The sequence below is a fragment of the Cetorhinus maximus genome, chromosome 6 (genome assembly GCF_964194155.1).
Source record: "Cetorhinus maximus chromosome 6, sCetMax3.hap1.1, whole genome shotgun sequence".
Classification (NCBI taxonomy): domain Eukaryota; kingdom Metazoa; phylum Chordata; class Chondrichthyes; order Lamniformes; family Cetorhinidae; genus Cetorhinus; species Cetorhinus maximus.
Window position 1 is genome coordinate 126819982 of NC_135884.1, and position 17300 is coordinate 126837281.

Sequence of the window (17300 nt, forward strand, 5' to 3'; positions counted from 1 at the left end):
GCCAAAGCGAACATAGGCCCCTTAGGGAATGAGGCTGGGGAAATAATAATGGGGAACCAGGAAATGACAGAGGAGTTGAATAAATACTTTGCTTCAGTCTTCACGGTAGAAGAAACTAATAGCATTCCAAAAATACTAAATAATCAAGGGGCAAAGGGGTGCGAAGGAAATAAATATAAAATAACTACCACTAGAGGAAAAAGAACTAGGAAAACTAATGGGGCTAAAGGCCGATAAGTCCACTTGACCTGACGGGTTGCATCCTAGGATATTAAAGGAAGTAGCTACAGAGATAGTGGATGCACTGGTAGTAATCCTCCGAGAATCCTTAGATTCTGGAAAAGTCCCAGGGGATTGGAGAACGGCCAATGTAACACCCTTATTCAAAAAGAGAGGGAGACAAAAAAACGGGTAACTATAGGCCAGTTAGCTTAACATCTGTCATTAGGAAAATATTGGAGCCTATTGTAAAGGATATAATAGCAGAGCATGTGGAAATACATAATATAATCAAGCAGAGTCAGCATGGCTTCATGAAGGGGAAATCATGCCTAATATATTTATTAGAATTTGTTGAGGAGGTAACAAGCAGAATAGATAAAAGGGAATCAGTAGATGTAATATATTTGGATTTCCAAAAGGCATTTGATAAGGTACCACAAATAAGGCTACTTAATAAGATAAGAGCCCATGGTGTTGGGGGTAGTATATTAGCATGGATAGAGGATTGGCTAACTAATAGAAGACAGAGAGTTAGGATAATGGGGGCATTTTCAGGATGGCAACCTGTAACTAGTGGAGTGCCACGGGGATCAGTGCTGGGGCCTCAATTATTTACAATATATATTAATGACTTAGATGAGGGAAGTGAATGTACTATCACCAAGTTTGCGGATGACACAAATAGTTGGGAAGGTAAGTGGTGAAGATGACATGAGTCTACAGAGGGGTATAGACAGGTTAAGTGAGTGGGCAAAAACTTGGCAGATGGAATATAATGTGGGAAAATGTGAAGTTATGCACTTTGGCAGGAAGAATAGAGGAGTCGAGTGTTATTTAAATGGAGAAGACTGCAGCACAGGAATTTGGGAGTCCTTGTGCATGAATCCCAAAAAGCTAACATACAAGTTCAACAGGTAATAGGGAAGGCAAATAGAATGTCGGCCTTTATTTCAAAGGGAATGGAGTATAAAAATAGGGAAGTCTTGCTGACACTATACAAAGCACTAGTTAGACCACACCCTAGAATACTGTGAACAGTTTTGGTCCCCTTATCTAAGGAAAGATATATTGGCATTGGAGGCAGTCCAGAGAAGGTTCACTAGATTGATCCCGGGTATGGAGGGATTTTCTTATGAGGAGAGGTTGAGTAGGTTGGGCCTGTACTCATTGGAGTTTAGAAGAATGAGAGGCGACCTTATTGAAACATCTAAGATTCTTAGGGGGCTTGGCAGGGTAGATGCTGAGAGGTTGTTCTCCTTGTGGAAGAGTCTAGGACCAGAGGGCATAATCTCAGAGTAAGGGGATGCCCACTTAAAACCAAGTTGAGGAGGAATTTCTTCTGAGGGTAATGAATCTGTGGAATTCTTTACCTCAGAAGGCTGTAGAGGCTGGGTCGTTACGTATTTTCAAGGCTGAGATAGACAGATTTATAATCAGTAAGGGTATCGAGGGTTATGGGGACAAGGCAGGAAAGTGGAGTTGAGGATTAACAGATCAGCCATGATCTCACTGAATGGCGGAGCAGACTCGATGGGCCAAATGGCCTACTTCTGCTCCTACGTTTTATCACATGCTGCTCCAGCTGTTTAACATGCATATACCCTGTGTTGTAGCTTCCAGGTTGGCAATCCTGTTTTTTAGGTCCGTCTGGTGTTGCTCCTGGAATACTCTCCTGCATTCCTCATTGAGCTGGGGTTAATACCCTGGTTTGATGGTAATAGTGGAGTCAGAGCTAAGCCAGGCCATGAGTTTACAGACTGCTCTTAAATACAATTCTTCTGCTGTTGCTGATAGCCCACAGCACCTCACCAATGCCCAATTTTGAGCTGCTAGATCTATTCCGAGTCTTTCCATTTAGCTGCACAACACTATCGAGGGTATCCTCAGTATGAAGACAGAACTTTGTCTCCACAAGGACTGTGCGGTGGTCACTTCTACCAAATTATCATGTACAATTGCATCTGCAACAGATTGGTGAGGGTGAGATCACACAGGTTTTTCCCTCTTGGTTTTCTCATCAACTGCCACAGGCCCAGTCTGGCAGATATATCCTTCAGGACTCAGCTGCCTGGTCAATAATTGTGCTACCAAGCAATTCTTGGTGATGGACATTGAAGCCTTCCACCCAGAGTACTTTCAATGCCCTTGCTTCTTCCAAATGGTGTTCAACATGCAGAATCGACTGGTTCGTTAACTGAGGGAGGAGGGTGGTAGGTGGTAATCAGCAGGCTATTTCCTTGCCCAGGTTTGATCTCATGCAATGAGACTTCATGGTGTCTGAAGTCAATGTTGAGTACTTCTAGGTTAATTCCTTCCTGACTGGGTATGCCCTGCCCCACGGGGATCATGATGGCATCTGGGACATTAGTTAGAGGGGATAAAAGATTCAATGAGTATGACTATTTTGTGCTTTTGCTTGACCAGCCTTTGGGACAGCTCTTCTAATTTCAGCACAAGTTCCCACATGTTAGTATTGAGGATCTTGTAGGACCGGCTGGGCAAGGTATGCCCTTGTTTTTTCAGCGATTCTGTCGATGTTGGGTGGTTGGTCTGGTTTTATTCTTCTTCAACTTTTCTGTAGCGGTTTGATACAACTGAGCAACTTGTCAGGCCATTTCTGAGGACAATTAAGAATCAACCACATTGTTGAGAGTCTGGAGTCGCATGTGGGCAGATTTCTTTCCCTAAACAATGTTAGTGAACCAGATGAGTTTTTACGACAATCTGGTAGTTTCATGGGCACCATTACTGAGCCTAGCTTTTCATTTCAAATCTATTAATTAAATTTCACCAGCTATCGTGGTAGAATTTGAATTTGTGTCCTCGGAGCATTAATCATCTGGGTTACTAGTCTGCTAACATAACCACTTTGCAACCGTTCTGTCTGATTTCCCTCTCCCTTTCTTCCCATGTCCACTGAAACTGTTGCTATTATCACATGTCCTCAATAGCTATATGGACTCTCAGAGCTGCAAGTATGAGGTTTTGATTTATGAATGAATCAGCTACACACGTGAGACATTGCCCCGTGCTTGAAAACAGAAATATAGTTTAAATCTCCTGTATCCATCATGATGCAGATAACCATAAAGTACCTTAATTGCTCACTGATTTATCCAGTGTGAATCATGTGTTATTGTTAGTAACTGATTCTTGTCTTCTGATAAAAATGTACAAGTAGTGCGGACAGTTATGGAACAATGCTGCATGCTTTTGTTGGAGTATGCCTGTCTAGCTCTCTGGCTTATCCCTCATCAATAATGCAAGTGGGCACAAAAATATAGCTACTGATTGGCTTGGTTTTCATAGAAATGCATCGTTGCTTTCTTTAGTATGGTGTGAATATGGTGATAATATACTCTATTTTCTATCACTCTCAGCTTCATCTTGGCTCAATTCGTAGCACATTTTCCTCTGCTGAAGATCATGTGCTCAAGCTCCATGCCATGATTTAATCACATGATCTAATGGACACTTCAGTGCAATTCTGAAGTAGTGCTGCATTGTTGGAAGTGTCATTTTATGAATGAGATATTAAACTGAGGCCCAGAATGCCTTTAAGAATCCCATGGCACTACTTGGAAGAGCAGGGAAATTCTCCCATTGCTCTGGCTAATATACAGTCAACAGCACCAAACAGATTAACTGATATTCATCATCTTTGCTATTTGTGGGGCGTTGCTGCCACATTTGCCTACAAAATGACAAAGCAAAAATGCTGCAGGTTCGTTCTTTTCTCTTTTTGCTCCTGCCTTTTTCTTTCTCTCACATTGCCTTTTCTCTGTATTTTTCTTTTCTGCCTTTTGTTTTACACAGGCTGCCTGAGTGATAAATGCATTTTATTGAATTTTTAGCAAACTTTCCTTATTGAGATGAGAGATTTTAGTGGCGGGAGATAGAACAGTATTTCCTTTCAGACATCAAGTGTCAGCATCAAACATTCTTCGGGTAGCTGAGACAGTTGGATGCAGAGTTAAGATCCCTGTCTTCTGCCACATCAGTGTTCCTTACTCTAAACTCAAACATCTTCCTCCAGAGCTTGAAGCTAAAACTTGCAGGTGTGGAGAACGGCTGCAGAATTCTGAGGTGCAGAGAGATCTATGTGCTCTAGTGCATGAGTCACAAAAAGTTAGCATGCAGGTACAGCAAGTAAAGAAGGCGAATGGAATGCTATCTTTTATTATGAGAGGAATTGAACATAAAAGTATGGATGGTATGGCTTCAGTTATACAGGGCATTGGTGATACCACATCTCAAATACTGTGTGCAGTTTTGGTCTCCTTATTTAAGGAAGGATGTAAATATGTTGGAGGCAGTTCAGAGGAGGTTTACTAGGCTGATAGCTGGAATGACCGGGTTGTCTTATGAGGAAAGGTTAGACAGTATGGACTTGTTTCCGCTGGAGTCTACAAGAGTGAGGGGTGACTTGATTGAAATTTATAAGATCCTGAACGGTATTGACAAGGTGGATGTGGAAAGGATGTTTCCTTCTGTGGGTGAGTCCAGAACTGGAGGGCACTGTTTTAAAATTAGGGGTTACCCTTTTAGGATAGATGAGGAGAAATTTTTTCTCTCAGCGTTGTGTGACTTTGGAACTCTGTGCCTCTGAAGGCGGGGTCATTGAATATTTTTAAGGTAGAGGTAGGTTGATTCTTGTTAGGTAAAGGAATCAAAGGTTATCAGAGGTAGAAGGAAATGTGTAATTTGAAACACAAACAGATCTGCCATGATCTTATTGAATGGCAACAGGCTCAAGGGGCCAAATGGCCTACTTCCCCTATTTCATATGTTCGTAACTTTCCTGTAGATAAGTACCATACCAATTTGGTCAATTTGACCACTGAACCATCAAAGAAGACCTCATGTCATCCTCAATTTAAATTACTTGTTTTAATCTCTTTGGGAAGGAAGAGTGGTGGTGGTCAAGAGGGGAAAAATTTCAATACAATTCGTCTCAAGAAAAAAAAATCATTCCATGCTAATGATCAAATGTGGATATTCAGCTAAATTTGCTACTAATTGCATGAAGTAACTTTTTTGCCAGCTTTTTTGTAGCTAGAAGGTTTAGTTTAGTTACTAACAAGGTATTATTTTACAAATTGTTATTTAAGATATTTTCTGTTTTAAACAATATGGAGAATAATTATCCTTCTTAATTATTAGGAGAAGCTAGTAGTTTCGTGTGAGCAAGAAATTCTACGAGTACACTGTCGAGCAGCAAGAACAATAGCAAACCAAGCAGTACCATTCAGTGCCTGCACGATGTTGCTTGACTCTGAGGTTTACAACATGCCATCAGAAAATCAGGTCAGTGCAAAAAAAATTTAATGTGCTTCTCCAAAACCATTTTGAGGTCCATTTTCTATATTGAAATGCCATTATAGTTTTCAAAACAGTAAGTTCTGTTACTTGATGGTAGAGTATTAAATTATTAAATTATGCTTTGACTTTTTGTATCCTTTGTATGACACCTGCAACTTTGTCTGTGGTTGATTTTATTTAAATTGCTAGAAATATAAAATTGATGCAGGATATTTATAAATATTACCTGCATATGAAAAAAGAACTGCCTCTATCCCACAGAAGGAAATGGGTTAGAGACACTAACCCTTTAAGATCTTTGTTCTTTCTACAGCCAATTTCACCAGGTAATCTATTCAATTTCCTTGAATAAAAGGCATTCTGCACGCTAATCATAGTTCTTTTTTTTTTCCCCCACATACAGTAGAAAAGGTTAGTGGTTTGCTCCATTGTGATCTGTGCATGTTATCTTGCTGGCTTAAATGGCTCTAACAATGTTTTTGAAAATTTGTTCATTTTATGTTTTCTATTTTTAAAAAAAATGTCAGCTGTACAGGCCATCATGGTTGAGAAAAATAGTCGCAAGTAGTGACTAAAATAAGTGTCCAGTTGCAACCTCACATAGATACATTTATTTTAATTACTTTGTTTACATGCACATGCGTGGAGATGCAACATTAATCTGTAATTTAGGATGCTTCAATAGCCTTGCCAGTAATGTTTGTGTATCAGTGGGTTTCCTGATGATAATGGCACTCACTGATTAAGACAACTTAAAATAGAAGTATTTAATCTATGAAATAAAGAAATTTTGATTGATTTGTCTTTTAGAGTGCATAGAAAGTTTTTGTTGAACTTCTAAGTTCAAAATGTACATCACATTGTCTATCACGCTTGCTGGATTTGCTCAAATCTTATGCATAACAAAGCAAATCACTGTTAGCAAAATAGTACTGATAGCTTGAGATCTTACTGAGTAAGCAGGAAAGATGCCAGTGAACAATAACTAGAAGAACAAGCAATGAAATTGCCTAAATATTTCACGTGTTATCTTGCTTTGTTAGGATACCACATGAAGGAACATAAGGCTCTAAAAATAAGCATTCTAAGATTAAAAACCTTGAAGAACCTCTAATATAACAAAAATTATTAAATTAAATTTTATTCTTTAACCATAACATTTTCTACATTCTGTTGGAAATTTGTCCACTTTGCCTGCAGAGGCATACCATCTCTCAGGTCCCTGAGGTTTTGGATTTGCTTCTTCCTTGTAATTTGTGATTAGCAACTAAGCCTTCCATGCCAATGTTTATCAGGTTTCCCAATGTGCTTGACCTCCGTGCTGGCATCAATACTACAAGATATTCAAGCTTTTGTTGCTAAAATGTTTTGCTTGTTTCCCGGAGACCTGTTTCTGCTCCTATCACAGATAGACCAGGCTTATTTGCTTTACTTATCCTGATTGTCTGTCGACTGCAAGCCCTCCTGCTATGCTCACAGGCCTCCCTCAAGCTCTCAGGCTCTGCTTTCTGCCAAAAAAGGTCTGATTTTGCTCCTGTACCAATGAACAATTCCATAAAGGTCCCTTTGTAAATGCTAATACTTCTGCAAAACTTGTTTTACTATTTTACAAAAAGGGTCCTTATGCCAAGTCTTTGTCTTCAAAATCAAAAATTCTGAAAGTTTAAAGAGTTGGAAGAAGGAATTCTTCCTTTTTTTTTTGCATCCCCCCCCCCCTACCCTGCCCACCGCCTCCTCCTCTCTGAGGCACGTTGGTAAGCTGTTCCTTTTCTGTGTGCAGGTTTCTGGATTTTAAAACATCATATTTTGTTTGAATAGTTGTACAAGACTATCTACAAATAATTTATGTGCCTTGTGACGTGCAGCTACATCTTAAAAGTTGCATATCTGAGTTAACAATTAACAAACTTGAAATGTTAACTCTCATTCTCTCTCTGCAGATGCTGCCAGACCTGCTGTGTTTTTCCAGCATTTTCTGTTTTTATAACAATTAATGTATTTGCCAGAAATGCTGCAGTAGAATTATAAAGTGTTGTCGGCATGTCCATTGTTAGTCTCGGAGGTCAAAAAATTCAAATGTAGGACCCATTTTTAAGTGTATTAAAACAACTAATCTATTTACAAATGAATAACTTACAGTAGCAAAGATATAGGCAAGCAATATATAGTGCAAAGGGTTGAAAAATATTGTGAATTCATCCCTTTCAAGCTTCATATTTGTACATATTTACAATTCTGCAAAGCTGCTTCCAACTTTTCTTATAATTTCTTGAAATGTACTGCCTCTCAAGGTGAAATAGCTGAGTATTCTGTTCTCTATTGGTAAACAGAATGTGGTCTTGGTGTGTGTCTCTACAGTAGAGGTGTTTCATGAGCCTTAAAGTCTTACAGATTTCTATGCATTGAACAGGTATCAGCTACTGTGCCAGAACAGTTCAACACTAAAAAATCTTGTGTACATTTAATTCGTTTGAAAACTGAGATCGATCATTCCTGATCAAATAAGAAGCACAGATTTCCATAAATCATAATAGCATAGATATTGCTGCTGTTGATATTTAAAGGGAAGTGCACAATACATTTTTGTTATAATTCTCTACCCATCTATTTAAAATAAGCATTGAAAATTGCCATAGGTAGCTTCTGTTATCACACCTTCATATTTTCAGCAGGCTTGGAAGGAAGCTAATTAGCTATGCAAGTACAAGATGGGTTGCCGACCCCCTTTCAGGCAAGAAAAAACGGTCTGCTGACCACTGCTGGTGATTTTGTTAGTGTAAACCAGGACAGGTTTTACAAAAGCAAAAAACTGCAAATGCTTCTACCTCCTTGTCCCCATAATATAAAGGACAACATTCCATTAGTCTTTCTGATTATTTACTTTATCTGTTGTGAGAAATTGATCTTTTTTAAAAAAATTTTTTGAGGCTATTGTGGTGTTCTGTGGAAAGTGGGGTGGGGGGGGAGGGGTGGTGTGTGTGTGTGTGTTTGTATGATTTAATTAAGCTGGGCAGAGAGTAGGAGACAGGTTGTAGCGGAGGGGGGGGTGGGGGTGTAAAACATGACATGGATAGGGGTGTTAGGTTTGAGGGGACAAGTGAATAGGTTAGGTTAGATCTAACATTTGCATTTTTAGGTAAGTGGAGAGTTTGTTTGAATATCAAAGGGGAGTCACAGGTAACTAGAGACATGTTTGCATCTTGCAGGATTTCCGTAGTAAATAGGTGGTGGGGGGGTGGGATATTATAGACAAGATAGAAACGTGAAAGATCTTATATTTGGAAGGATTTGAGTTTCAAAGAGGTGTGAAAACAATGGAACCTGAGATGAAAGGGAAAAGAGGTGTTTTAGAATTACTGTGGCAAGTTTAGGTGGGCTGCAGTTGTTTGGGCTGTTGAGCTGAGAGATGTAGCAGCTGGAGCTATGGCTGAGAGAGGATGTAGTTTGAATCAACCATCCAGTCAAGCCAGAAAAGTCTTAGGCTGCAAAAAACAGTTTTATTCTGAAGTTTGGATTTTCACAGTAGAGTGGAAGAGAGTTACAGGTCTTGTGATATGCCTTTATTGAAGCTACAGCAGTTTGCCTTGGGTAATATTACTGGATTTTTAAAAGTTAAACATCTATAAGGGAATGTTGCCTAGAAGATGTTTACTTGTGGGTCTGACCAAGTAGAGTGTCTTTTTGGGGGAATGTTTTGTAAGACTAAGTTTAACTGTGTAACTGTAACCTTGTGTGCTTAAGTTTTGTTTTATTCTTGTTAATAAAACATTTACTTTTAATTTTTAAAATACCAAAAGTGTTACTGGATGACTAACTGCTAAGATCCGTACGTCCCTTTCTTGTTTTCAGAGTACAAAAAAAAGGGTAAGCCAAGTTTTCCCTCAGGCATTTGGTTTGTGCAACAATCAACAAGGGCTGTGGTTATAACACTGTTCATGACATATTAATGATCTGTATACCTGGACCTTCATTGTTTCTAGCTTTTCACAATTTAGTGACCTGTTCTATCTTTTTTTTAGGTCCAAAGTCAATGATCTCGTATGCCTACATTGAAACCATTTGCCATAGTTTTGCCTGTAAACTTGATCTTTTAATATCTCTTCCAGTACATTGCTTGCAATGCTGCCTCCCGATCCCAATCATATATTTTATTAATAAATAGTGAATAATTCTGATTCCAAACCAGATCCTTATGGGATTCCACTAGTCATATCCTGCCAATTAGAATACCATTCCATTATCCCTACTCTGTCTTCTACATCTTAGCCAGTTTCCTAACTAGGTAAATAATTTGCCTTCAAGCCCTTCCATGGGCTTCAACCTTAGCTAATGGTCTCTTATGTGGGGCTTTATCAAATGCCATATGGAAGTCCATATAAATAACATCCATAGACCTTCCCCTGTCCACAACTTCAGTCACCTCAGAAAATTCAATCAGGTTCATTAGGAATGATCTACTATAACAAATCCATGCTGGCTGTCTCTGACCAGCTGAAAATTTTCAAGGTGTTCAGTCACCCTATCCTTAGTTATAGAAATTTTCTGACATCAGATGTTAGCCGAGCTATAATTCCTTGCTTTTCCTTTCTTGCCTTTCTGAAACATTGGAGTGACGCGCACAATTTTCCAATCTAAAGGAACGGTTCTCAAATTGATAAAACTTTAGAAGATTATAGTTCGGGCTTCAGCTATGCTCTCACCTACTTCCTTTAAAACCCTGGGATGAAAACCATCTGGTTACATAAAAAGAAATAGAAGCAGGTGTAGGCCATTCAGCCCATGGAGCCTACCCTGCCATTCATTCAGATCATGGTTGATCTGATTGTGGCCTTAACTCCACTTTCTAGCCTGCCCCTCCATAAACCTTTGACTCTTTTGTGAATCAAAAATCTGTTTAACTTAGCCTTGAATATTTCCAATGACCCAGCCTTCACTGCTCGCTGGGGAAGGGAATTCCAAACATTAAGGACCCTCAGAGAAGAAATTCCTCCTCATCTTCGTCTTAAATAGGAGACCCCTAATTTTTAAACTGTGGCGTCCAGTTCTAGATTCCTGCATGAGAGGAAACATCCTCTCAGTTTCTACCCTGTCAAGCCCCCTCAGAATCTTGTACATTTCAATAAGGTCCCTTCGCATTTTTATCTCAAATGAGTATAGGCCCAACCTGCTCAACCTTTCCTCAGGAGACAAACCTCCCATCTCAAGAATCAGCCTTGTGAACCTTCTCTGAATTTCTTCCAATGCAAGTTTATGCATCCTTAAGTCGGGTAACCAAATACTCTAGGTATAGTCTCACCAATGCCCTGTACAGTTATAGCAAGACTTTCCTACTTTTATACTTTGTTCGCCTTGCAATATAGACCAACATTCCATTTGCCTTCCTAATTACTTGCTGTACCTTCCTGCTAACTTTATGATTCATGGACACCCATATCCCTCTGTATTGCAGCATTCTGCAGTGTCTCTCCATTTCAATAATATTCAGTTTTTCTATTATTCCTGTCAATCTCGAATTTTCCGACATTATACTGCATCTGCCAAATTTTTGTCCACTTATTTGACCTATCTATATCCTTTTGCAGACTCTTAGTATCCTCCTCACAACTTACTTTCCTCTCTGTCTTTGTATTGTCAGCAAATTTGGCTACAATACAGTCAGTCCCTTCATTCAGGTCATTAATTTAGATCATAAGTGGAGGCCCCATATCCCCAATACCATAAGTTCTTATCTTGTGTAATAACTTTTTAATGGCACCTTAGCAATGCCTTTTGGAAAACCAAGTACATCACATCTACTGGTTCCCCTTTATCCATCCTGCTGATTACATGCTCAAGGAACTCTTTTAAAAAAAATTGTCAAACACTATTTCCTTTCAGAAAAACATGTTGATTCTTCCTGATAGTATTATGATATTCTAAATGTCCTGCTACTACCTCTTTAACAATGGATTCTAGCATTTTCCCAATGACATGCACTAGGCTAACTGGCCTATAGCTTCCTGCTTTCTGTCTTGCTCCTTGAATAGAGCTATTACATTTGCATTTTCTGATCCGCTGGGACCTTTTCAGAATCTAGGACATTTTGGAAGATTACAGCCAATGCATCCATGTTATGACACAGCAGTTGGTAAAGGCTGAGTTATTTAAAATCCCAGAGGGAAACTTTAAATAACTGTCATAATCTATATTTTGAATTGGTATGTTTGAGATGCAGCTCTGAATTCAGAAATGAAACCACCAAGCCTTGAGAGGGTTTTTATATAAATTAAACATTTATTCATTTAACAACGAATTTAAACACATACGCATGTCTACAAATTACTACTATAACTTTTAAATAAATCCCCAAATTAATCACTCCAACGTAATCTTCCCCAAGGCAACAATAACCCATAGATTAAACATACACCTGGCAAAGCACATTTTATCTTCTGAATTCAAAATGAGGTTCCTTTCAATTTGGTTCCTTCGCAGTTGTAGGCTTATAGGCGGCATCCCTCTAACTCACACACAAAACCCTTTTCTGTATATACCTAACCTTCCCTTTGCATGCAAATTCTTATTGTATCACCAAGCCCTTTGAACTCCACTTCTTCTAACAATTAAAACTCTTTTCACAGCACCAATTTTATTAGTAATATAAACATATCGCTTGGTGTCTTCTAGCTAGGTGCAAGATTTCACCCCCAACCTTTGAATGGTTTATGTAAATATACTCTTTACCTTAATTTCCTTACTGTTTAACATCTCAAAACTACTATACATCAAAGCACCAAGACTAACTGGCTTTAATCAAATTAAGACGCACACACTCACACCCACAGACATAGACCAACTACAAGTCCAATTTAAAATAATTTCCAGTAACATTATATACATTAACATCTTCATGACAGTCCACTATCTCTACAGCTCTGTACCTCTTTTAAGATCCTAGGATGTAGGCTATCAGATCCAGGGGACTTGTCAACCTTAAGTCCCATTAGTATTCCCATTACTTCTTCTCTAGTGATAGTGATTATTTTATATTCCTCCCTATCTTTTGCTGCTTGATTCTTCTCCTATTCTTGAGATGCTTTTTGTGTCCTCTGCCATGAAGATGGATGCAAAATATTTGTTCAAGGCCTCTGTTTCCTTGTTTCCCATTATTAATTCCCCAGTCTTGCCTTCTAAGGCACCGATGCTCACTTTAGCTACTCTCTTCCTTTTATATACTTGTAGAAACTTTTGCTGTCTGTTTTTATATTTCTTGCTAGTTTTCTCTCCTCCAGTTTCTCCTTCATGATTTATCTGGGGATTTGTCACTCCTCTTTGCCATTATTTTCTTCTTTTCTATTTTTGCGCTTGCATTAATTTTGGTGAATCAATATCCCTGACTCAATAATAGTTGCCTTGGGATTTCCAGCATGCTGACTGCTTCATCTACTGTAAATATTGACACAAAGTAATCAAATTATTCAACATTTTTTACTTGCATTGACAGAGTTCACCATTATCAGTTTTCTGGAGGCCCACGCTATTGATTACCCTCCCTTTCCTAATGTAATTGTAAGAGTATTTTTGTGTTAATTTTGATAACACAAGTTCTTTTTCATGTTCTCTTTGTAGCTGTTACTATCTTATCACCCTTTGTTCTTTGCTTCTTTCCCATTTGTCAGCTATGGCTCAGTTTCTAACACACACACACCACTGAGTCGGGAGGTTGTGGGTTCAAGTCCTGCTCCAGAACTTGAACTCAACAATCTAAGGTGACACTACAGTGCAGGAATGAGGGAGTGTTGCACTGTTGGAGATTGCTGTCTTTCAGGTGAGATGTTAAACTGAGGATCCTGTCTGCCCCCTCAGGTGGACATAAAAGATCACATGGCACTATTTTGAAGAGGAGCAGGGGAGTTAACCCCAGTGTCCTGGCCAATATTTATCCTTCAATCAACATCACAAAATTTATTACCTAGTCATCATCATATTGCTGTTAGTGGGAGCTTGCTGTGTGCATTTTGGCTGCAGTGTTTGCCAATTACAAAGTGTCAATGCTTCAAAAAGTATTTTGTTGGCTGTAAAGCACTTTCAATGTCTGATGGCCATGGAAGGTCTCTTAAAAATGCAAATGTTTCCCTTTTTTTTGTATGCTTTTCTTTTGTTTTTGTTATTTCTTACCTATTTAGTCCTCATGACTGTATTTTTGGCAAGTAGTGTTCTTGCCCCTTACGAATATAAACTGGTTTTGTATTACTTTTTTTGAACACATCTCACTGATCATCTACTGTTTTACCCATTAACAAATTTGCCCTGTTTACTGTCGACAGTCTGTCTCATTGCATTAAGCTAGCCTTACAATAATCTAGAATTGTAGTAGTCATTTCATGTTTTGTCCTTTCAAACTCAACGTTGAACTTACATTATGATCGCAATTTGATAAATGTTCATGCACCGTTAGGCTGTTAACTAAATCTGGCTCTTTACTCATTCATAAAACTTTTATCTGTTGTGTTCATTTGTTGGCTCTATAAGGAAAAGAATAATGATGAAAGGTAAAAAGGAATGGCAATGGGACAAGCAAAAATACAAAAGATGGGTTTAGAGGAGGTATAAGAGCCATAGCAAATCATTACCAACAGCTACTAACTGGAAAAAAAATGAGGCAGTGGTTATGATCTGAAATTGTTGAACTTGCAATTGGAAGGCTATAAAGTACCTAATGGACAGACGTGGTGCTGCCCCTTGTACTTCTATTAGAATCATGTAGAAGTTGAGGTCAGAGTTGGGTGGAGAACTAAAATTCCCAAACTTTTGTAAGTTTCTTAGTTCACATATTTGTTGATGATTGCAGAGCGTTCAGTGCCATTTGAAACTTCTCAGATACTGAAGCTGTTCACATCCACACTCAGCAAGACTTGGACAACATTCAGGCTTAGGCAGATTAGTGGGAAGTAACTTCAGTGCCACCTAAGTACTGAGGCAATGACTATCTCCAACAAGGTAGAATCTAACCATCTTCCCTTGATGTTCAATGGTATTACCATCACTGAATCCCCATTATTAACATCCTGAGGGTGGGTTACCATTGACGAAAACCTTAACTGAACTAGCCATATAAATACTGTGACTACAGGAGCCGGTCAGAGGCTGGGAATTCTGCGGCAGGTAACTCAACTCCTAGGTCCCCAAAACCTGTCCACCATCTGCAAGTTAGGATTGGGATGGAATGCTCCAGCTGCCTGGATGAGTGCAACTGCAACAACACTCAAGCTTGACACCATCCAGAACAAAACTGCTCACTTGATTGCTATCCTATCCACCACCTTAAACATTCAGTCCCTCCTGCCACAGCGCACAGTGGCAGCAGTATGTACCATCTCAAAGATGCACTGCAGCAACTTACCAAGCCGCCTTCGAAAGCATCTTCCAAACTCTCAACCTCTACCACCCAGAAGGACGGAGGCAGCATATGTGTAGGGACACACCACCTGCAAGTTTCCCTCCTTACTTAAGTCAAACGCCATCCTGACTTAGAGCTATACTTCAATGTCCCTGGGTCAAAACCTTGCTCCCTAGTAGCACGTGGACTGCTACAGTTCTGGAAGGTGGCTCACTTCCACCTTCTCGAGGGTAATTAGGGGTGGGCAACAAATGATGGCCTTGCCAGTGGTGCTCACATCCCTTGAAAGTTTAAAAAAAAAAGGTATATTTACAGTACAGAGAGGGCAGCCCAAAAGATCTTTGTCAGTGTTTATGCTTCACACAAGCCTTTTACTTCATCTTACCTTATCAACCTTCAGTTCCTTTCTACCCCATGTTTGGTATAGCTTCACTTCAATACAATGCATTTACACTACCAATTTGATTTACAATGCATTTTAGTGTTTAAGGTTATTCTTACTGCATTTTTCTTTCTTTGGTCCGCTTAACAGACGTACGCACGCACACACATGCCCACACAGGGATGCACACAGACCAAGATGCAGGCACGCACACGCTTACACACACACACATAAACGCAGGCGTGCGCAGACAGACAGGCGCATGCAGGCGCAGACTCACAGTCACACAGTTACTACTGCCTAATGGACAGAACATCAAACACCTTAACTTTTGTTACATGGACTTCTCGCATTAAAAATATCATGCCATGCATTTGCTTTTTATTAGTATCCATGCATCCATTACATTACTTTTATATATGCATGCCATTTAATGAATAAACTACAAGATTTATAATCTATTTAGTATGATTTATTGGCTATTCAAGGTTTCTTGTTAAGATTACCAAATTGCAACTGGTGAATTTGCTTTAGTTTAAAAAAGCAAAAGTCATACTTTCACACATGGTATTGTGGAATTGTAGTTTTAGGTATAGCCTTCAAGACGAAAAAAGTGTTTTACATTTAGAGCCATAGATTTAGGTATCCAGGTTGAATCTACTACACTCTGCACCAGTATTGTCAGCCAATCTTATGGTCAGAGCATCGCAGTCATAACCTTATATGTGGTCATATGTTGCCCCAGACTTACTTTATGATCTCTGATTTTAACTGGAGCAATTGACAAATGTATTAAATACTTTTGTCAACTGAATATTGATTCTTGAATTTCTTATTGTTTATTTAGTCAGTTTTATTTTTTGAACTGAACAGTTGATATGTTGACACTGGTAATTATTTTTTTTGTTTAATAGGGGGATGAAAATAAGACATCTGTGAGAGATCGGTTTAATGCTCGGCAATTTATTTCATGGCTACAGGATGTAGATGATAAATATGATAGAATGAAGGTAACTTTTTATTCTGTTTTATGTTATACTATGATTTTATAAATAACTGAAAATGGTACCTCCAATATTAGAGTCTCACTCAGGCTATCTGATTTCAAATCCTAATCTCTACTGATGATTTTATTTTATCATCCTCAGTTATTAATGTTCAAATTACTGGTTCTCCTAATATAAAAATGTTCTGTTAAAGGGAATGGTGGAGGCATTAAAGCTGCTAACACAATTGGAAGGTAAACATTTCTCACAAATCAATGCAAAAATAAAAAATTATCTGGGATTCTTAAAACTGAGAATTGAAGTCTGGCCATCATTAGCTTTTGTAATTATAATCACTATTGTTAATAGTATGTTAATTGTTAAGGTACATAGGTGAAGGACATTGTTTAATTAAGTACTTTGAGCACATATAAAAAGAGGACGGCTGGGACACTGGGGGAGTGAGAGCTATGAGACTGAGAAAAGTCAATAAACTCTCATGATGAAGAAAAGCTGTGTGTCCTGGTTTCAACTTCACCAACCAGCTTGGATTCTGTTAACAATGATGATCTGATAAACTGGGGCTGCTTTTCATTGTTTGAACAAAAAAAAAAATTCTATTAGGGTTCCTGAGATTTAAAAGCAATAACTATACGTACAAGCAGTATTGCAAAAATACGCTATTTTTCTTTTATTGATCATGGTTCTTTGAATTTTCTTTGCAATCACTACTAACATACCGAATTTCAATGTGAAAATTTGCATCAATATAATACAAAGTGTAATTTTTATTCCTTCCGATGTGTGATTCCCATCACAACTTTAAATATTGCATTTATAGCTTAAAATGAATTGGGAAAATAAACATAGAGAATTGATTAAGAGAACTCTCATTTATACCTACTGGCTTTAATCACATCAGAAATTCATAACAAACCTGTCAGGTAATACCACAATAAACTAACTTTGTTTATTTTGTTCAATGTAAAGTGAGGTTGAAATCAGAAAT

The 17300-nt window shown here is 38.5% G+C and overlaps 1 protein-coding gene across 4 annotated transcripts in view; it reads left to right on the plus strand.

Annotated features, from left to right (window-relative positions):
* The window catches only part of ankrd11 (ankyrin repeat domain 11), a 197166-nt gene that overhangs the window by 172890 nt on the left and 6976 nt on the right, over positions 1-17300 (plus strand). For all 4 annotated transcript variants that reach the window (XM_078544457.1, XM_078544458.1, XM_078544460.1 and 1 more), the window contains 2 exons: positions 5386-5529; positions 16220-16315. In XM_078544457.1, coding sequence (XP_078400583.1) covers positions 5386-5529; positions 16220-16315 — 240 coding nt within the window. The remainder of the gene's footprint in view (positions 1-5385; positions 5530-16219; positions 16316-17300) is intronic.